At 33.6% G+C, this 23977-nt stretch overlaps 1 protein-coding gene across 9 annotated transcripts in view; it reads left to right on the top strand.

Annotated features, from left to right (window-relative positions):
* LOC120773499 overlaps positions 1 to 22913 on the top strand; it is a 251749-nt gene extending 228836 nt beyond the window's left edge. For 8 of the 9 annotated variants that reach the window (XM_040102449.1, XM_040102446.1, XM_040102448.1 and 5 more), the window contains 8 exons: positions 6626 to 6781; positions 7583 to 7768; positions 9302 to 9532; positions 9699 to 9893; positions 10234 to 11702; positions 13720 to 13912; positions 15409 to 15558; positions 17983 to 22913. In XM_040102449.1, coding sequence (XP_039958383.1) covers positions 6626 to 6781; positions 7583 to 7768; positions 9302 to 9532; positions 9699 to 9893; positions 10234 to 11702; positions 13720 to 13912; positions 15409 to 15558; positions 17983 to 20859 — 5457 coding nt within the window. In that variant the 3' untranslated portion in view covers positions 20860 to 22913. The remainder of the gene's footprint in view (positions 1 to 6625; positions 6782 to 7582; positions 7769 to 9301; positions 9533 to 9698; positions 9894 to 10233; positions 11703 to 13719; positions 13913 to 15408; positions 15559 to 17982) is intronic. The other variant, XM_040102445.1, reaches the window with a different exon arrangement.
* The last annotated feature ends 1064 nt before the right edge of the window (positions 22914 to 23977 follow it).

Below are 23977 nucleotides of genomic sequence, written 5' to 3'. Positions count from 1 at the left end.
ATAAAAGTAACTAATCTACTGATTATTTTTTCGTAATTTAAAATTTGTTGCCTACATGCAGGCGCTAAGTCAATTAATTGCGCAGTAAACAGAGGAAATGTTGGATAAAAGCAAAAGTGGCATACAAATTATGTTTTAGGTCATTCAAACAGCATTTAGTATGATTTTCGACTTTTAATTTAATATAATTTTATGTTATATTATCAAAATCATTTTAAATATTTTTTATATATTCAAAATATGGTATAATTTGAATTATTTAATTCAAAATGATTTATTTTTCTTTACATTCAAGTTTTTTTGATTTATTATTTATTTTTTTTTATTTAATTTAAGTATGACCTGTAAATAAATTTACAGACAGAATAGGAAACTAAAGGAACTGGCTAATTAGGGCTTCGTCCCACAAAATATTTAAATACTTTAAATATTTATTTTAAAATATTTTAAATATTTTGTTCTTTACCAATATTAAAATAAATTTTTTTGTGTAAAGTAAATATATTTTAAAACCCATTGAAAAATAATATTACACAATATTACTTATTACAATAATATTACACAATACTTAAAAATTTTATTAAATATATTTAAATTTTTTTTGTAAATTAAATTAATTTTATTTCATTTCACTTCACTTCATTTGGTTTAATTTTGGTTTAAATTAATTTGAGTTTTAATTTTAATTAATTATTATTTTATACTACTTCATGTAGTTTTTTTTCGAATTTTAATTTCATTTAGTTTAATTATAAAATATATTTTATTTTTAATTAGTTTACTAAAAAAAAGTTACAATAGTGTATTTAATCTGTTTTTGTTTTTAATTTAATTTAATTAGCTTAATTCATTTAGTTTCTTTCGGATTTTAATTTCATTTAGTTTTAATTAAAAATATATTTTATTTTTAACTTAGTTTACTAAAAAATATTTTACAATATTGTATTTAATGCTTTTTTTATTTAATTTAACTTAATTAGCTTAATTTATAATTAATTTTAAAATCAACCTTCATTATTTAATTTTTTTGCTTCATTTGGCTTCATTTTGATTTTAATGTTAGTTTTAGGTTCAATTTTAATTTAATTTAATTTACATATCTCAATTTAATTTGATTTATTTTCGCATTTTTTATATTTCAAATTTTTACTTTCTTGTTATTTTAGTTTAACTCATTTTATTTTTATTTTTTTTTAATTTTTTAATTTAATTTAATTAAGTTCAATTTAGATCGGAAGAGCTTAAATTTTATTTAATTAAAAATTAATTTAGTTTAATTATTAATTTATTTTTATTTTATTTTTATTTTTTTATTTATTAATTTAAATTTATTTAACTAAAACTTAAATTTTTTTTATTTTATTTGATCTTTTATATATATTTTTTTTACTTTATTTTTTTTTAATTTATTTTTATTTTCTCCTTGTTTTTTCCAAATACTTTTACTTAAATAATATAATATGATTTTGTTTTAAAGTATTTTTGATTTTGCCCATTCGTTTCTAAAACAAACTTTATTATATTTTTATTTTTAATTTCTTTAATTTTCATAACTTTTTTTAACCATATTTAACAAAATTCAAAAGCAATTTAGTTACATTTTCTTCTAGACTCTCAATATGATTTAGTTATCAAACAAAATTATATTATAAAATAATTAGTAATATATTGACTTAAAGCTTTCTAGCACAATTTGATTATTTTGCAAAACAAAATTAGTTTCGAATGACATTTTTTTGCATTACATACAGATTATGTAGTCGTGTGATTACTTGTAACGCAAAATTTTGAAAGTAGCACCAGTTTTTTTCATAAAGACGTCACATGAAAGCGTTCACAATAAGCGAAAGATATACATAACTACAAACAGACATACACAATTATAAAAACAGTAAATCGAAAATAATTAGAACTGTGTATATAATAAAAACCAACAGGAAAATATATACATATCTATAAGAAAAAAATATAATTGGAAGTACTTGACTTTATAATTCCGTTATATAATCACTACGTGTAATATATCATTATTTCAAATACTTAAACTTTTATCCCATTACTTAAAATAATCATGGTGTTAACTGTAAGAGAGGCAAGCATTACCTATGCAATTGCAATTACTGTTCTAATTACTTATACCACCCATAAACCGCAATAAACTTCATGATAATTACTTTTATAACTACATAAATCATTAGATTACCATTATGTAATTAAAAAAGTAATGATGTAATTAAAAAAAGTAATGATTCTGGTAAAGAATTTCAATAATATAATAATCTGTAAGCCTCAAATCGAGCTCTACCTATTAATGATTGTTATATTTATTGAAATTCCTTACCACAATCATCACTTTTTTAATTGCATAAGACATTATAAATTCCGCCAACAATTTCTTAACAACAAACATGAAATCAGCATTACCATAAGAATAAAAGTCTAAGTTTTGAAATTGAAAGGATCGTTCGATCACTTGAGTGTATCTAAATAACAGCAGGCATCCAATTCGCTCTTATTTCAAGATCAAGTAGCGTCAGTACAGATCCGTAGTTCATTATTACTTTTATTTTTCATTACGTCGTACCATTACTTTTAGCATTACTATAATCATTACCTTGATTACTATCATTTGTAAAACTACGTTTACCTAAATCACGACCATTGCCATTACTGATCTTACGTATTGCGATTACTGAAATTACACAGTACCGTTACTTTTAGCATTACTATAATCATTATTTTGCATTAGTATCATTCATGAAACTACGTTTACCTAAATCACGGCCATTGCCATTACCGATCTTACGTATTGCGATTACTGCAATTACACAGTACCATTACTTTTAGCAATACCATAATCATTACCTTGCATTATCAATATTTATGCAACCAATGTTACATAAATCACTAACATTGTGAATACTGATCTTCAACTTAGTAGTTATAAGATTTTCAATTACCGTTATCATTACAATTATATTACCGTTATAGTTACAGTTAACAGTATAAGCACCAATTTGTGCCTTAGCCAATTTAAATACAAATAAAAATATAATATTTAACGAGTTTAAATATCACTACGTTCTCTTATCGTTATGCGGTTTTATACTTTTCTACATTTACCGTTAACTAATTAAAATTTTAAAATTGGAGGTTGAAATATTTACTATCGAACTTTAACTGTCTGTACCTGTTATGCTCACAGTTGATCACAGTTTCACAAACTAAAAATTATGAAAACGAAATCCAACTGTTTTTAAGCTTTTAAGGAAACTCTCTCTCTCTCTCACTCTAAGTTATGGAGGCCCTAAGGTAATGTTAGCTCGTTTAATTGTATTAAATGTATATTACTATATATGACGCCAAAGAGTTAATAAAAAGCTCTCTACATACCAAATAGTTAAAGCTGAGCTTAAAAGCTACGAAAAAACGAAAACCTCAAAAAAATCTTTTTTTTTTTTAAAACGTCATTATCGATAATTGTAGGGCTTCGCTATTACATAAAAAATTAAAAGAAAAAAACATAACATAACAATTTTCAAGTATTATGTAAACATATAATATACTACATATGTATGTATATGGTATATATATATAGGTCTAAACACCAACACAATGACATTTCCACTAAAAGTGGCACAAACCCACAGAAGTTGCTTTTTGCTGATTATTTCATTCCACACGCTCATTTACAACGCTTTATTTCGTAGACATAGGTATAAAATTAATTTATTTCATTTTTAAGATATCTTGCATGCACTTTTTTTATAAAATTGAAAAAGTTCAAAAAGTATTTATTTAAAAAATAAGTAGGCTTTGAAAATTTTCTTAAGGTGTTAGGTTGCTCAGTACAATTTATTATGCGATTAAATAGCAAATATAGCACATTTTAGTACACTGAGAGAAATTTATACTCACTGAAGAAAAAATATAAGTAAAACAATTTCTTAGAAAAAGACAGCAAAATTTACTAATTAATAATTACTTGATACTTAGAACTCAAAACAAAAGAATTTTCATATTTAAAAAATTCTCTCACTAGCTTATAATTTTATAGTTGTACTACTCCAGCATACATATATCGGCACGTTTTTAAAATTCTCTAAATTTTTACGCATAAAAGCAATGTAAAAAAAAGAAAAAAATATTTTAGAAAAAATTTTGATTTTTAAAATTTTACATATTTAGAAACAACACCACAAATGCTAGATTTTTATTCGCAGTAAGAAATCATAAGATAAGTTGGTTTTGCTTTTTGGCTAATTTTTGATTTATTTTTCGCAGTGTATTTTACAATTATTTAGCTTTATTTTGAGTTCTTAGGCTTCTTAGTATTTTGTTTTTATTTAGCTAGAAATATTTAACCAAAAAAACAAAATTATAGTATTTTAAGCTTTTTAAGTCAAATTTTCATTAAAAATTTATTATCATTTTTGCTTTGTTGCGCTTTAGGACTTCAAAAATGCTTTATATATTCATATTTAGCTATGATTATTATTTTGGCACATTATTGTGACGTCTTTTCAGTTTTAGTGGAGTTAAAAAAAAAATACACGTCCAAAAAGTATTTTGTAACATATATTTTAACTTAAAATTTTTATTAAAAAAATTAAAAATTTTAATTTTTAAAAATTAAATTTATTTTTTTTTCGATTTTTGCAAATATTTTCTAAAATAAATTTTTATTTTTAATTTAAAATAAGTTTTAATTAAACATTTATTTATGTATTTTAATTTTATTTTTATTTCGAAAGATTTTTGCAAACAGCTGAAGCCAGTAATATGGTTTAATTGAATAAATGCAAATAATATTTATTTTTATACAAAAATGTCGGTACCAGATTTCGGGATTTAAAAAATATTGAAAAAAATATTTCCAATTGAGCAAATATGACTTAAAAAAGTTTTAAATTCTTTTTATGCGTAATTAAAAAAAAAATATATGAAAAAAGTGTACTTTTACTTAACGCATTTTCGTAACAGAAATATTCGGTATTTTTCCGGGATTTCGCAAATGGTATTCTAAGAATAAAAAAAAATTAGTATAAAATAATTTAAAAAAATAATAATAATATATGAGCTTTTTTAGGTATGAAAGTACCGAAAACTGCATAATATTTTCGAGATTTCACATATAATACTCTAAGAATTGAAAATATTTCGCATAAAATTAATAATAATAATTTATGAGCTTGTTTATATTTGAAAACCCCGAAAACTGTATATACACACATTAACGAATTTTTGTATTGAAAGTGCAAAACTCTGTTTTAACTAACAATATTTTTTGCGATTTTTCTGAATTTTTGAACTCAGTTTTAAGTGAATTTACATAAAAAAGCTCGGAAATATTGCTATTACGAGCCGGAACACATCAGTAAACGATGGTTTTCAGCCGCCAAAGTATTTTTATAACCTATTTCAAAGCAACTTTGTTTTCGGGATTTTTCTAGAACTGGACTTTAAGCCCGATTTACCTTGACAATTTTCGAATTGTATGAAATAACAGAAAAACTTTAAATTTGATATTTATAGAACTAAATAGAATATTGTGACTTGGCATTAATCCCGAAAAAATAGTTAGAAGAAAACTACAATGTTGTTTTTTTTAAATCACCGGACTAATTATCGGGATTTCGTAATTTTATAAATAAGCTCGCTAAGTTTAGTAGAAAACTTTGAATCGTTAAAATTTTTATAGTTCAAGAGTTTTACAAAATCCCGAAAAATAATGTACTGATCTCGAAATTTTGGCACTATTTAGCGGGATTTAGATTTGTAAATACGTTTGCTCATTTTAACAGAAAATGTTTAAATCGTAAACCGTTTCGATAATGCATAAATTTTCCTTAATCCCGAAAAATAATTTTAGCTATAAACTAAATCTGCAACCAAATGCTGATACCGAAATAACGGAACTGAATCGGAATTTCGAGAATTTAAAAATAAGTTTGCTACTTTTTAACAGACAAATTTTAAATCATAAAAATATACATAGTTCAGGAATTTCCTTAATCCCGAAAAATAATATACTGATCCCGAAATTTTGGGACTCACTATCAGGATTTTGTAGATTTCTAAATAAGTTTGCTAATTTTTACAGAAAAATTTTAAATTAATTGAAGGATTTTTATTAATCCCGAAAAATAATTCTGGCGCTTTCTCAAATATTTTTGATTTCATATAAAATAAATATAAAATATAATTTTTAGCATTAAATACTTTGCAGAAATCTTTGAGCATATAAATACTCTTATTTTTTCAACAATTTGTTTACATTTATTCTATATTTGTAAGTGTCCGTATTCTAAGTATCACTGTTTGTTTTAATTAATTTTTAGTTTTTGTATATATTTACTTAATTAATTATATTTTATTTAAATAATTATTGTAAATACTTATAAATTAATAATTTTAATTATTGCTCATATAAAAAATATTAAATTTTTTGTGCTTTTCTTTGTATTTTTTACGTTGTACAACACTTTCCTTTACTTTTCATTTCCTAGTCGTGTCTGTTAGTCTTGTTCCATTAATATACTACACTTTTGTGCTAAGTACATTCGCTAATACAATTTTCTCTATTTGCTTTTGTTTTTTCTACGACTGCTCTACGCGCTTGTAGATTCTGACGCAGGAGGATTGGAATGTCGTACTATTCAATGGCATGGAAAAGACAAGTCATTGGGCCGCATTATATTTTGTGGCGCTGATGACATTCGGCAATTATGTGCTATTTAATTTGTTGGTCGCCATTTTAGTTGAGGGATTCAGTTCAGAGGTAGAGTTTTGCAAAAAAAAAAATATTTACAAAAAAAAAAAATTAAATAAAAATAAAAATCTGTAAAAAAATTTGAAAAAATTGGAGGCATGAAAAAATTGATAAAAAAAAAAATATTTCAAATCTAGAAATTTTTCTTTCTTTGTAAGAAAATACATTTTTTCAAATCGCCGGTGCTATAAATAATTTTCCACATAATTTTTTTTCCCACAACAATGCATGGCTTTGGCAATTTCTTGCTGCAGCAATTTATTTAATGAAAATATTTATGCAAATTATTTACGCACTTAAAATATTAATAATAATATACACATATGTATAGTATATAACTGTAAAAATTATGTATTTATAATTAGCAACCCGCTTGTTCCACCGTACGTACGCCTTTTTCCCTAGCGCACCCAATTAATAGCGAGTGAAAAATTGTTTTGTGGAAAATTATTTATGCCAGCCAAGGTTTTGAACGCATTTCACGTATTCCATACGTAACGTCAACAACCCAACCGCCGCCGCGTCTTCGCGCGCCTGTTTTTAAGCCATGCCCACATAAAACGCACACACGCTCAAGCTAAAGCTTGAAGCTTACCGCCCTTACAGCTAGCATACAATAAATATATAATATATAAGCTTTATGTAAATGTGTAACCATAATATGCGTAACCCCTACCACACTACCGTACCTTTCGAACCCCCCCAGAGCCGCGTTCATGCGTGTGTGCGTCTCAACTGTTCTTGGCGGCGCGTCGCGTTTGCGTGCGGCTGGCGAAAATTCTAATTCTTTGAATTCTCTGATTCCCTCAGCGAAATGAACGTCGCGAACGTGAACAACGTGAGTTGGTGAAAAAATTACGCGAAGAGACGTTGGCGGAGAATTTCAGCGATGCTATGTACGATGAATCGCGTAGCAGTGAAGCCGACTCGACATCAACTAATGAAAGTTACTATGAGGTACGAAATCGGTGGCATAGCGCCGAGGATGTACGAAAGGTAAGTAGAGCAATTTTGCTAAAACAACGAGTATGTGAAAGTAAGAATGAGAAAGAGAGTGAAAGCGGAAATATGTAATAGAAGAAGAGAGTATGAAACTTTAAATAAATACTAAAGATATTTCGAAATCATTTAACAAAAAGTAATCATTACTTTACTCATATTATTATTTTTTTAATAAATAAGAGAGAAATTGAGATAGCATGACATGTTAAATATGAGAGCTAAAAAGAGTGTTGAGAGAAACTTCGTACTCATTTCACAAGAAGTAATCAATACTTTCGTCATACTAAACATTTTTTACATATACAGTGAGTCTATGAAGGCATAAATGAGAGTGAGCGAGTTTGAAATATTAAAAAATGAGAGCGAGAAAGAGTGAATAGAGCTACTTCATACTCATTTGACAAGAAGTAATTATTACATCACTCACGTGATTTTTTTTTTTGTAATAAATGAGAGAGAGAGAAAGAGTGAGAGAGTACAAAATATTAAATATGAGAGCGAGAAAGAGTGAACGGTGAGCTCAAACTCATTTAACAAGAAGTAATCATTATTTCAATCATATTATTATTTTTTTAAAGAAAATGTGAAGTTTTAAATATGTATGAGAGCGAGAAAGTGTGAGTAAAGCTACTTCTAACTCAATTAACAAAAAGTAATCATTACTTTACTAATATTAAAAATCGTGTATACGTACTATGAGTCTATGAGAGCATAAATGAGAGTGAGTGAGCTTGACATATCACAAATGAGAGCGAGAAAGTGTGGGTAGAGCTACTTCAACTCATTTAGCAAGAAGTAATCATTACTTTACTCACACTAATCAAATAATAATTCTCTTACTTTCTGCACACTCAATTCAGCTCATAATTTTTTACCATGCAATTTTTTATTTTTTATTCATTTTATTACATTTTTATCAATTAGATTAAGCGAAGCACTCTTTTCACTTTCCTTAAGCCTCAAATACTAATCTCTACCATTGAGATTACAACTTTTTTTTGTATTATTACAAAATCACTCATATTTTCACTCAATAAAATTTTCATTATTTTGATACGGATTCAATTAGTTAAAAAAAATGTAATGTCGTTATGTGATAAAATTAATAGTAACAAATAAAAAAAAAGTATTTAAGTTTACAAACTGATGAAAATGTTCACTTAATCAAGCCGACACTGAATATAAAAACACTTGACAATAAGAAAACAAGCCAATTACAATGTAATTTGTTTACTAGCACTCATATTAGAAGTGAATATAATATTTTCACTAAAAAATTTCGCCAAAAATACAATTTTACGTTTTTACTCTCAATTCTTACTCCAACAACCCAACTCAAAAGTTCTTTCCAACATTTACTCTCACTCAAGTCAGCGCTGAAAACGAAAAACTTATCTAAAACAGAAAGTCCCACTCATTCTCTCAATGCACCAAATTCCACTCAGTCACCGCAACCAATAGCATAACGAGTTTGCTCTTCAGAAACTTTTACTCATACTAATTTCTCTATTCCCACACGTTTCGTAGCTACAAGATGCAACCGAGTTGACACTGGACACAAAAAGTAATATGCAAAAGCAACAACATCAACGCATGCTACTACAGCCCACACAAGATTATCAAATTAATGAGAGTTATATGAGTGGTGTTGGTGGTGGAAGCAGTGGTTCGGGTAGCGGCAGTGGGCGTAAATCCAGCGATAAGGATGGCAGTAGCAAATTGTCGATGGAGGATGACAAGAATAAGAATTTAAAAAAGGTAAGAAAGCGCTATAAATAAGGTTATGCTCAAAAGTTCTACTTTCTCACTCAATACTGACACTCATACTGAGTGATTGTACTACCAGTAGATTAGTGAGTTGAGCAGTTGCGGGTGATCATTTTCTGCTTTCATAAACATGTTCTGTACTCTTCTTTTCCCCCAGACATATTCTATAAGAGAGCGTCGCGGCGATGCACCACGCCTTTCACGTATACGCCCATTGCGTGAACCGCCCATAATTACTACGACCGCCGCAACGCCACAAGACTCGCCCAACACCACACTGGACGGCGGCATGAGCTTTCGCAGTTGGAATCCGCAAGAAATGGAGACCACGGACGGTGGCGCTGGGAATCAGGTAAGCTTTAAGCGTGGGCGACGCTTGATATGCCAACAGTTTGATTTTCTGTTTAAATTTCCGAATTACTAAACGAAACGACGAAAAAGATGTGTAGCAATAAAAAGGTAAAGTAAAACAGAATTTATTTCAAAATGCTTTTGCCGCACAAACGCTTTTGAGTTGAGTCTTGGTGCAAGCCTTTGATATTTGTAATAAAGTGAACACGCCATTTTGCTGGTTTGCGTCTTTGCTAGTACATTTTCTATAGAATAATGAGTATGCTGAATGTTGTTTACTTGTTATCAAACTTTTTCACTTGTAACGGCATTTGTGCTTTCTTTCTCTATCTTACGTACAGTGCCCGTCGTCGCCGTCATTACTCAGACCACCGACCATCTTCAGCGGCGGTCAGCGCTCACTCGACGAGGGCATACCGTCAATTGATCTTATACCACCATCACCCGTATTAACGCACAAACCGTTGAATATACTAAACGCCAGCCAACTACAAGGAAGCAATACTAATCTAAGCAACTGTAATTTAGTGTCTAACAGTAGTAGTTTACTCCCTAGTGCCCTAAGTAGCAATAATAGTATGCATAGTGTTGTCATAGATGATATTTCGAAAAATTCCGATGCTAGCGCTTCGGGTCCGATCTTCGTGCCAACAACAATCTCGACCGTGTCCACACCCAGCATGTCGCTACCGGCTGCTACAGGCACCGGCACTGGCGCAGGTTCCACAAATGGCACTGTTGGCGGTTGTGGTGGAGGTAACGCAGTGAGCAGCATCGAAATATCGCCAATGAATGTCGCCGTTATCGCTACCACAGGTGCTATGTCTTTAACGTCGACAGCTACTACCACAACAGCATTGGTAACGCCGTCGAATGCCTCACAAGCCAGCAGCATTGAAACGCCGCCCACACTGCCGTCTACCAACGCTTCAGCGACAATCAGCACATCGCTGTCCGGCATGCAGCGTATACCGAGCCTAAAGCGTTTCAGACGCAGCAGTTCGAAGCGCAAAAAGAAGCCCGCTGATGCCGGCAGTGGCGCCGAAGATGACGAGCAACAGCAGCTAAACAATGGCAGTGACAACTCTTGTCTACTGGCTCCACATAGCAATGGCGGCGGCGGCGGCTCTATGCGTTCGGATGCGTTTCTCAGTCCGTCGCGTACACAGCCTGCCAGCGGCGCAACGCTCACAGCCAACAACCAGACGAATCAGCAAAAGACTAAAGATACAAATCGTTTAAGTCCACAAAACTCAATACGTCGTCTCTCCACAACACTTAGTATTGGCAGCATACCGCCGTTGGGTAGCCGTCGTGCCTCTGCGTGCATCTTTAACTCGCAGCTCTATCAAAACCTGAACCAACCGCCCAAATTGTATGCGCCCTCAGCTGCTCACCGACGTATGTCTTCATTTGAGTTGGCCTTCAGCAAGAGTTCACAATTGAATTTACATAATTTGGAGGCGAATCGCAAGTCAATGTCGTACACGAACTCCAAACTCGATTTGGATAAGTGGCAGAATTCGTATATGAATCTGCCAGAGCCAGATATGTTGCAACAATACATACAGGAACGTGAGAAGCGTAAGGGTTCTATTAGTCACTATTCGCGACAGCAGCAGCCGCAGCAAAAACAGCAAAAAGAAAACGAGCTTGAGGATCCACAATATTTGAGCGCTGAACAGCATTCGCGTATGCAGAGCTCTGGTCATATGAGTAAGCTAAAAATACTGATCGAACGCTTAAAACCGACAAACCTCACCGAACAAAGAGAGTCATACTCGCTGTACATTTTCGCGGAAGACAATAGGTAAGTGGCTTTGAAGAAAGAAGTTTATTTCAACGGAAATTCTGGGTTTGCTAACAAGTATATAAAGAATACAAGATCCTTTGTACTATTCCACTTTCTGCAAGTTAACAGTTGGAATTGTTCATAGTCATACCACCATACGAAGCAAGTTACCTGTAGGTCCACAACTGTAATGCGAGGCTCGGTTTTAGTTTCAGCTCCGTAGTATAGCCCATAATCTCTTTTCGGCAGGCGGAGATACTTCAAAGCCTCTTATAGCTGCAAATTTAGTTTCAAAAATATATTTGATACATATTTCGCCTAAAAATTTCATTTGGACCCCGCATTTCACTTTCACCAGAATAAAATAAAAAGCTACACCACCAATTTGCCACAAATTTTGTACTCCGACAATAAAATTCGTGGTAAAACCATTTATGGCAACATTGTTGTCTGTTCTTTTCAGCGGTCGCTTGTGCATTGTGAAGCTGGATTTTCGTACGTCCAACTAGACTACAATTACGAAAAGCTACCTCAATACTTGCAGCTTGTAATCCGCTAGAAAAAATGGCGTACTTTTTTGCACTGCTTTTCTACGTATTCACCTGTTACTTTTTATGCCGCTTCGTTGCTCTCTCGCATTGAGAGCGCAAGGCCATGGGGTTTTTGCACAATGAATGCAGTGAAGCATTTAATTCAGCTGCTATTTTGTAACGGCTCATTGCTAGTAATACTATTACTATGACTGCAATAACAGCAACAACAAGAACTTAAATAAAGTCGTAAGCCTCCCTCAGCAATGAGATAGTTTTTGCACGGTAGTTTTGCATCCTGTTTGTGAAAAGTTCGTTTGCCAAACGAGCATGTAGTGGGCAAATAACATAAATACATAGACATATGTAGATACACAAATGCTGATTATTCGCTTCCGTAATCCCAACAGTATCCAGCTGTGCATGCAACCGGTCAGGAGTCAACTCAATGAGTTGACTATCCACGTGACCAGTCATACATACATATGTATATTCAAATAAAAGATGTAGGAAACACCAGCAGCAAGCTTCCCTAGTCTGCAATTCATACATTTATACAGTCATAAGCTCAATACTAGCGACAGAAAATCCATTTACGGCTCGGCACTTACTATTTGACAATGTAATTGGCTTCAAGAATTCGAACAGGCAGGTGGTCACAGGCGTTTGTAATGCTTGATTAACCCTGTAGGGAATAAGATTGTAGGGTGTGGAACAATTCGGAACTTTAAAAAGTAGACAAAGCTTGCTGCACTACAAAACATGGAACAAACCAAGTTCCACTAAAAATCTCAGAGACAGCCACAGAATTGGCAATCTTAAATATTTTCAATCGATCAAATTATGTAGAGGAGCAACCCCTAACGGATCCATGCTACACCCATATTACATTCAGAGATCCCTTGAATGCTTAATATTGTACTCGAAACCCTGATCTTCCTCTTCCATGGCTCTAAAACCTTTAATACACATGAAATGAAACCGAAAACCTAGTGAGATTTCGTTTGCCTTAACATCTTCTCCAAAGTATTCCTTGCTGTCATTTTCTACACTTAAAAACCGACACCTAAAAAATCTTTATCAACACTGTTCCAGAACTCGAGGTACATATCCGATCTTAGCTCTCAGAGCTCTGGTAATGGCGTGTGTGTTAGACCAACAGGCATTAAGACTAAAGACTTTCTTCCTTGACTTCATTCAAGGTTTTCTAGAGATTTTCTAATCAATCCCTAATACTTTCGACAAACCGTAAAATACAGGTTTATTGCATGTTTCAAGTAGGGCTGACCTTTTTATGTTCTCATTTAGGCACTGCCTTTTCATAGAGTTTGTGAAATTGGATACGATATCATTGCTTAGTGTCCGAACTCACATTTCTCGCAAGAAATGCGCTCCAACGTCTGCCAATGCTCACATTTTCTCCGCATACTCATTCACATTTTATTTTATTTACTTTGTTGCATTTACACTTATTTTGTTACTTTTTTTCTTGCCATGCTCAACAGGTTCCGTGAGCTGTGTACGTGGTTTGTTGAACAGAAATGGTTCGACAATGTTGTCCTGCTGTTTATCGCACTCAATTGTATTACATTGGCTATGGAACGACCAAATATACCGCCAACGAGTCACGAACGTTTATTCCTTGCCACAGCCAACAACGTGTTCACAGCCATTTTTACAGTGGAAATGCTCATTAAGGTAAGTCCAGCTTTAATAACAACAACAATGATAATGCGAAAAGCGCTCACTAAGCAGCAACGCAATCGGTTGACTGCCACCTGCATTTACATATGTATATATGTAAGTAAGAGTATAACTGTCTTCCTTTGTGACTTCTGTATCCAACCATATCGTATAACCTCAAATTGCACATTTACCGCAGCAGCAGTCTCCTTTGATTAAGCCCTACTGTCGAATCTAGTGCTCGGCTTTAATAATAATAGCGCTAAAATTTCGGCAACTAACGGTTGCAGTTACGGTACTTTCCTTGCACAGCGTGTGCGAAATCCAAAGAGCTGAGTATTTGCTGTTGCTTGCACCGCTTTCCAGCTGTGCTTTGCTCATTGTACCACTCGTCTTTGGTATTTGCCACGAGTGCTTTTGATCTTTGCGACTTTGCTTTTGGGAAAATGTGTCGACTTTCGCATAGAAACCCTTTGAATGTTGGTATTCTTGGGTAAATGTTTGGCAGGTGGCAACCATTGTATGAGTCTGACTCCGATAGAAGTGCTGGTTAATTAGCCTAATTGTAGTGATGTTGCTTCAAACTGGATGAATTGAAAGGGATTCGTATTTAGGTGCTAATTTTGAAACGAAAGCGAACGCTGAAATCCGTGTTATAAAGGATTGAATGGGGCATTTTAAGAGAATTCCGTAGGGAAGAGAGGGATGAACTTTATTATCTTTTATTTGCATCCAGTTGCTATTTTACCGATGTAGAGTTGTAAAAATTTAGTCAGCATTCTTCTCGTATTTGTCATTTAAAGTCACTACTTAAAAGTTGTAAGATGTTTTCTTCGACTTATTCGACATTCGACTTATGACTCTGGGTCTAGAGTCCACCAATCTCTTTTTGATAGTAACGCATTCAATTGGCTTGACAGGAAAGCTACCCTCAATAAAATTTCCAGAATCTGATATAACACCATCTTAGCCATATACTCAAATTCCGTGCTTAACACTTGGTGGGTCGTGAGAACCGAGACGAGATTGAAACGATTCGAAATAGAAATGAAACACGAAACCAATACGGTTCCCAGCACAGCAAGAATCAGACCCGAATTTAAATCTCGATCGTTGTATAGGAATTTTAAGTAAAACAACGGACGGGCGTTCTTGGCTTACCAATTGAAATTGGCGATTGTAAGAAGATCGATCTTTTTAACCTAACATAACCTCAACGTAATACTAGAAAATCTCACATTTAAAAGAGATAAGATTTAGAATCAAACCTTCGGGGGTGAATTTTTTAGATGAAAAAGTTGTTTATGAAAGCTGTGAGCAATTCAAGGACTGTTGGTAACTTACAAGACCCTCTAAACATAGCGAACGCTACAACAAGCATCGGAACCTGTCTAGGACTCTGAAAATCGACTAAACTCGTTTACTTTTTTTTGTCACTAATAGCCCTGCAGTCCCTATATTAGTTCTGAAAGCCATACTGACTTCAATAATTGTACCTTCTTCTTCCCTAGGTGGTATCGACTGGCATGTTTTATGGACCCGATGCATATTTCACATCCGGCTGGAATATTATGGATGGCTCATTGGTTACAATATCAATCATTGATTTACTAATGTCATTGTTTAGCCAATCGAGCTCTAAGATATTTGGGATTTTAAGGGTAAGTAGCGGACAAAAAATATTGATTAACGGCATATAAATACACACGCATACATATAAATGCATAGATATGATTACTGAAGGGGTTAAGTTAATGTTTATATACAGAGGTGATGTACTTATGGCTTAGCGAGCTGGGCGCTTATTGTAGAAAAGTTAACAAGGGGGTACTAATTATTAAAGACAGACAAAATAATTAAAAAAAAAAGAATTAATATCGTCGCCTAAAATGCAAAATAAAGTACCATCACTTTTCAAAAGTTTACAGGTGAAGGAAAAGCGATATAATAGAAAACACTCACATTGAAAGAAAATTTTAGGTTTGGTTATAAAATAGTTATCTATTGGTTATCATACACTCATATTGAAAAAAATTTGAGTTTTGGTTATAAAATGGTTATATAGTGGTTATTATATCTGACAGTGATTTTCGATGTTTTTCTTATGTATAAAGCTTAATGTTTTGCATTTTAGGTAACGATATACAGTAAGAAAAAAGGGCTTGATATTTTATTGTGAGGGCGATGATTATATACAACAAAATGTGTTTGGTTTTAAGAATGTTAAGAACTAGTTACAAATTAACCTTTAGCGGTTTACAAACATGAAGTAGCCAACAAAACCGATATTATTCACACAGGCGTGTTTTAAGAACCAAAAACCTCTACAACTTCACAGCAATAACGGATAAAGTAACGAAGATTTCCAAACAAAACAACTGTTAAGATTTCAAGATATAACCTAAAAATCCAGAACAATTTCAATACTTTGGTAGAAAAGTTTTTCATTTGGCCAGATAATAAATGTTTCATAGTTGAGTTAGCCATGTTAACATCAAGGGAACAATAAGAAAAATAGTGATTTGAGGTTATGGCTGAAAATACATATGTATATGCCAAAATCATTGAAAGCAACAAAAACTAAATTTAATATATTTTTACAGCTACATATGCGTGTAATTTCTTAAAATTGTTGAAATTTTGTCTATTTGTATATGCAAATTTGGTGTAAAATAATTTTATTTCAAAAAGTAGTTTTTTGACTTAAATTTTTGTTTACGTTTTCTGCACGTTTCGATAATTTATTTTCAAAATTGACTCAAACCTCTAAAACCTTTCACCTTTAACCTTAACTTCCAACCACACTGAGCTTCAATTTTTAATAAAAAATAATAATAATTTTAACGCATCGTAGTAAATTCACCTTTCCAAAAAAGTGTTAATATATTTTTTATTGTAAATGAGTAAGGTATTTACGTTTTACATATTGTAGGTGCGTTTATTGTTGTTTTTGTACATTTAAATTATATTTGTATATGTGATGCTTTGGGGGTTAATAGAAATTTGTAAAATTATTGCGTTCTATTCTTTAAGAAAATCTAAATGTTCCCAAAAAAATGCAATTTTGTAAAAAAAATTGCAAAAAAAAAAGCAAACTTGACCTTTTCTCGCATTTTTCTTAAACCCTGCGCTTGTTAGTTTGTAGATAATAATTTATTTTATAAAAATTTACTGAATTATTACTAATTTTTAAAAACTTTTTTCTTCATACATATATCACATGGACTTGCAACGATTGGTTATGAATTTTCCTTATTGCTTCCAATAATATTAAATACCCCTCAAATTCCCCACACCTCGATCTTATGTTTTATACCAATTAATCCGCAACACTATCCTTAACCTATTTACGTATTAATTATAAATGGCTTAACTAAATTTCTTAAAATTCCACACACTCATGCTAAAATAACCTTAAAAAAATTATAAACCAAAAAATGGTTTACCATAATTTGTCAATATTCACCATACCATTCTCCACGATGACGGAAAAATTGCATATATACAAAATTATCAAACTAAACCACTCTTCCAATTACAAATACGATAAACTTCATCTAAATTGCCTAAAAAAACTTTTTTTATATTCACCACACCCATATTTACTCGTTTAAAACAATAAAAACCCACATTCCTTGTGATGTTTTTAAATCCTATAAACCAAAAAATGGTTTACATTACACTTTTCCAAATTTTGACGGAAAAATTAAATTAAACAAAAATTATCATACAAACTCACTCTTCCAAACACAAATACAATAAAATTCAACAAAAATACCTAATCAACTTTCTTATATTCGCCACAAAAATTTTCATTGCTATCTCAAAAAACGATGAAATCCGAAACTGTCAATAAAAATACTTAAAATTCGGCTTTCTTTAATTATTAATACAAAATCCTAAATAATTGATCCTTAATGGGCCTAACATCGTCCTCATATTCACCACACTAATATTGACGCCATCTAACTCGCAATTCTTACTTAAACCCTTTTAAACATTTTTATATTTATTATGTGCCCCCTCCTGCTCCCGACCACCGCACCAATCGCTCGTCCAACACTCTGCCCATTAACTCATTGCAGGTGTTTCGACTACTTCGTTCCCTACGGCCGCTGCGTGTGATCAACCGCGCCCCGGGTCTGAAATTAGTCGTGCAAACGCTCTTATCGTCCCTACGACCCATCGGCAACATCGTGCTGATCTGCTGTACATTTTTCATCATATTCGGCATTTTGGGCGTGCAACTCTTCAAGGGCACCTTCTACTACTGTGAGGGCGAGAATATTAAAACAGTACGCACAAAAATGGACTGCTATGAACAAGGGTACGAGTGGAAGAATCGCAAATATAACTTCGATGACCTTGGCAATGCATTGATGTCATTATTCGTATTGAGCTCACGTGACGGTTGGGTGAATATTATGTATACCGGTTTGGATGCGGTGGGCGAGGACATGCAACCAATTGTCAATTACAATGAATGGCGTCTACTCTATTTCATTGCATTTATATTGCTCGTCGGTTTCTTTGTGCTCAACATGTTTGTTGGCGTGGTGGTTGAGAATTTCCATCGTTGTCGCGAGGAGCAGGAAAAAGAGGAGAAAATTCGACGCGCCGCTAAACGCGCTTTGCAAATGGAGAAGAAACGCAAACGTATGCACGAGCCACCTTACTATATAAACTATTCACCGACACGTATGTTCGTGCATAATGTTGTGACATCGAAATACTTCGATTTGGCTATAGCCGCTGTAATCGGTCTCAATGTGGTCACCATGGCGTTGGAGTATTATGGCATGAAGGAGCCACTAATCTATGCGCTGAAGGTCTTCAACTATTTCTTCACGGCCGTCTTCATATTGGAGGCGAGCATGAAAGTGTTGGCGCTTGGTTGGCCGGTTTACCTGAAGGATCGTTGGAATCAACTCGACGTGGGAATTGTGTTGTTATCGGTATCCGGCATTATTTTGGAGGAATGGCATACGCAGAAAATTCCAATTAATCCGACGATAATACGTGTAATGCGTGTACTGCGTATTGCGCGTGTGCTGAAACTACTCAAAATGGCTAAGGGTATGCGTGCGCTGCTCGACACCGTGATGCAGGCTTTGCCGCAAGTCGGTAACTTGGGCCTGCTCTTCTTTTTGCTCTTCTTTATTTTCGCCGCCCTTGGCGTGGAATTGTTCGGTCGCCTAGAATGCTCCGAACGTAATCCATGTCAGGGCTTAGGCGAACATGCACATTTCGCCAATTTCGGGATGGCTTTCCTCACATTGTTTCGCGTAGCGACTGGCGACAACTGGAACGGGATCATGAAGGATACACTGCGAGAGGACTGTGATGATGCGGATGATTGCGTGCGCGATTGTTGCGTTAGCCGGGTCATAGCTCCAATATTCTTTGTGATATTCGTTCTAATGGCGCAGTTCGTATTGGTGAATGTCGTCGTGGCTGTACTGATGAAACACCTCGAGGAGAGCCACAAACAGATGGAAGACGAAATGGACATGGAAGTAGAGCTAGAGCGTGAACTTGTGCGCGAGCAGGAGTTTGAGAGCGAACAGAAGCTGTGCCAGCAGTTAGAACAGCAGACGCAACCGCCGCCACCAGCACGCCAGCTGAACAAGATCAAATCGTTGCCGAAGAACTTTACCTACAGCACGCCATCGCTGGATAAGAAATTCCCAAGCGTGTTGAGCGGCATAGGCATCGGTGGTGGTGTTAGAGCCGCCGGCCTTGCTGGCCGCCGTCAAACCGTGCAATACATCAATCAACCGAATAGCATTGGTTTGGCCGAACTGGGACGCGGCACACAAATTGGCGCCGGTGTAGGTGCTGCTGTTGGCAGCAATGTTGCGGCTGGTGGTAGCGGTGGTGTTGGCGCAAGTGGTGCACTACTCGCACCGCAAGCGCTCAATGCGCGTCTTAACGCATCAGCTGCGGAGAACAGCTTCGATACAAAACTCCAACTTCAACCGACCGCCGGTGCACTGGGACGTCGTGGCCGTCGCAGTTCGACCGCGTTCCGTAGTAAACGCGGCCTGCTCGCCAAAGAGCGCTCTCTCGATGAGCAGGCCATACGCCGACGCACGCTCGAATCGAAGCGTATGAGTTGTGACTCGCTGCCGTGGGGCGGCGATAGCAACGATTATCGGCGTGGCACTATTTTCGAAAGTCTCGAATCGGATGGCGGCGGTAGCCCCTCTTCAACGTATGATGTGCGTAGCATACGCAGCGAAGACGTAGCTGCGACAGCTAAAGCTACAGCACACGGTAGTGGCGCCTCCGATGCGCTGAGCATTGTGAGCGCCAGCGTAATCAGTGAAAAGATCACAACACCTATAATAACACCCTTATCAACGAATGTGGCAGCGGCAGCTTTGCCGAGCGTTGGCACAACAGCCAACGCAACGGCGCCACGTCGCACCTATGGACGTTCACTCTCCACCGACCAAGCATATGCGTCTAGTGTGGGCGGTTCGAGTAGCGGACGCGGCGGCTTACTGTCCGTACCGCGTAGCATGCCACCACGCAGCCGTAGTGGCAGCACAAAACAATTATTTAAGCAACAAGCACTCGACGAAGATCCCGATATGGATGAGAACACTCTACTATTACCCATTGTGGTCGAGAGCAGCTGTGATGGCAATGCGACCAAAAACAGCAATGGCATCACAACTGCCAACGGCAATGGTAATGGCAACATGCACAACACTAACGACAAACTTAACAATAATAGCTGTAGCGGCGCTAATAATCGCATTGCCACCGTCAATGGCAACGGCGCTACAGCTGCGGTCGTGGAACAGCTTGCTTTAAGCAAATCTGACTCGGCCGATATAATGCGCATCATTTCGGAGCGCAGGCGCATGGATCAGCGTGATAATAGCGGCAATGAGGATTCAGACTACAAAGAATTGCTGCTGGTGAAGTCGCCGCACTCCTCCACGGATGGCTAAATGGAATTAAATACTATAAGCTAGAAGGTAGTGTGCTAGATTAAGTTAATATTTACGTGCTACGTAAATGGAATTTTAGTAGTAAGCTATATAGTCCTTCTAACGAGTATGCGCAAGAATTGAAATATTTTTATTGCAAATTGTATATAGAAACGTGTCCTCTAAGTGCTAAATTTGGTGCATACAACAGTGGCTAGTTTCAAGAAAACTTCATTTTTCGTGGAATACTTAAACCTACGAACTCAAAAGCAGTAGCAAAAACTTTGAAATATCTTAGTGGACTTTTTAAAACTTTTTCTGCCACAAATAAAGACAATTCGACCTAACCTTTAACACACAAAACTCATGCTTTCTCAGCATCACTAACTCGAACAACTCAGAAGGAATGCGTGGCCAGCCAAATTTTTTTCACTGCAATTTCAAATGTAACTGAAAGTCTTGCAACTTTCGCCGCTAAAACTTATGTAAATGTGCCACTACTGAAATATCAGAAAGCCATTAGCTCTTTTGAGAAAAACAATGAATTTAGCAAAGTTCTGCACCAATTATAGCTTGTTTACACCATGTTATCCCCAGTATTTCGGCATAAACAACATAAAATCAGTAGTTTAAAGCTAAAATTCGAAAATATAGAAATTTCTTCATTTCAGCCCTATAAACGTATGGAAATTTATATGAAAGGCAAAACACAACAAATTTGTTGAATTTAACAAAATTCACCACCAATCAGCACTTGTTATCATTTAGCCGAGCACTAAACCGGCGCTTTAATAGCTTTTGACACACTTGAAAAAAAATACTTCTGCTATTAAATAATAATATTTTTCTCGGTGTAAGCAAATTTCGTGCGCTGAGCATAGCATCATAACAATTATTACTTTTTCAGTTAACCTTACTGCATACAACTCTGTAGTTATGATAGTGGGGCGCTTGTGTCAACTTTTAGGGAATTTTCTTAGCTATACCACTAACTGTATAAATGTTTAGCACTAAATTCGAAAAATCGACTTTCTGTTTTCAATTTTTCAACGAAAAACAGGAAATAGAAACTAATAGTATTAAATGAAAAATGTAAAAAAACATACTTTTAAGAAAAACTTGCAAAAAAATATGTATTTATGTACAGATGACATCAACTTTAGACTAGTGCAGTTGTTGACAAGTAATTTTTGAAAAATTAAAACAACAAAAACGATTGTTTCATATTACAGTTATGTAAATGCAACACTGTAAAAGTTGCAAATTTGTCTCTAAAAATCATCAACTCTGTGATTAGCTGTAAAAAAAATGTTGATTAAAAATCATAGCTCAAAGATGTTGAGAAGATATAATATACATATGTACGTATGTAGCTACAAATTACTTTTAATTAATTACAATTGTTTGTATATAAACGAAACTATTACAATGCAGCCATAATTGCAAATATATTGCAAATTATATTATTATACAATTTTAATTGATAACAAAGAGGTAAAACGTTGTTTGGCGCAAAAGTTGGCAACACTTGAGCGCATAACCTTCCTAAACACAACAAGTGGTGCAGATTGTGCAAAAATTGCATCTATCGATACAAAAAATGTGTAAAAATATAGAAAATATGTGTTTAGCAATTAAGTTTAGTTAGCGTTTAAAGGAAAAGTAGCGTTAAAAACTGAACAAAAGTCTTATAAAAACTTTTAGCACACAGAGCTGACGGTTCACAAAAGCCTTGTGAAAACTGTTAGCACACAGAGCTGGCGCGTAACTACAAAATTTATGAAACGTGTTTAAAATGAAGCATTATTTAGCATTAATTATTGTGTAGTACTAAAAAAAAGTGCGGTTGTTGTCAACGAAACGCATTGAAATATTGTTTTTTAAATAAATGCAATATTAGCGATAAGCGATAAACGATTAACGATTAAAGTAAAACGATATGTACCACACAACAGTTATGAAAAAGAAAATAATAGGCAGAAATATTATGTACACTATGAAAACTTTCCTAAAACAAAAAATTCAAATTAAAGAATTTAAATAATAGAATTAGTAATTAAATAATAAGAATTAAAAACAAAAGATGAATATATTTCAATAACAAACAAATTTAAATTTAATAAGAAAAAAATTAGAAACAACAAAATATATTATAAAAGGAAATGAAAACAGTTGTAGCGCATTTCTTCTCCCTGAAACGTCTTCCTCATCTTTAAGCAAATATGAAAAATAATAAAATATATCTACAAATGTATTACTGCAAGGTAGAGAAAATACTATTAAAAATTTAGGAGCTGTAAAAATGAAATTGTTTAAAAATTAGTGAATTTGTGCAGCATTTAGATGTAAATTGTACTAATATTTGTAAAATAGAACTTGTTATGCGCCAATAAATGAAGATTTAGTAATATTTCGTTGAAAAAAAAAAACAAAAAAAATATGTAAATAAAGATTTAGTAATATTTCGTTAAAACATAAACGAAAAAAAAATATATGTAAACTGCAATAGTAACAAATATATTCTATAAGAAAATTCATGTAAAAAATCATAGAAAAAGTTACACACAACACTCTACTGTTAAACGAAAAAGATTTTAATAAACACAGATTTTCAACAAATGACAATCCGAGCACACTGCTTTTTATTTTTGTTGCTATTGTTTTACGGTTTGTTTAATCCAGATTACTATTTTTCAGCACATGCCTTTCTCAAACATGCATTTTTTAAATTACATAAAATTTTGTTTCAAATATTTTAAATTCAAAGTAACAGTTTTTTATTGCGATTTTTGCAATTCAAATATTATCGTCAGACACTGCACTCAAATCACCTACATTGTAATGATTTAATGTTCGCAGCAGTTTTGCAACAACAAAAAGTTGAATTTATGGTGATGTGATCCAAAGTAGGCCACCAAGGAAGAATGTATGTTATAGGATATAACTTTTCTACAAACTTTTGTTCTTATATTGAGTGAATTGTAAGAAGAAAATATGAATCAAAATCGAACTCACTGCAAGGACTCAAAAGGTTATAAGGAGAAACAGACTTAAGACCAATTCAACTTCAAATCTACAAGTTCGTACTCTTGAATTCAAACATTACTCAACATATTTAAGCTATGCTTGTTTAAAATGG

The sequence above is a fragment of the Bactrocera tryoni genome, chromosome 4 (assembly GCF_016617805.1).
Source record: "Bactrocera tryoni isolate S06 chromosome 4, CSIRO_BtryS06_freeze2, whole genome shotgun sequence".
Taxonomy (NCBI): domain Eukaryota; kingdom Metazoa; phylum Arthropoda; class Insecta; order Diptera; family Tephritidae; genus Bactrocera; species Bactrocera tryoni.
Note: the sequence above shows the minus strand (reverse complement) of the source record. Positions and strands in the feature narration are given on the sequence as shown.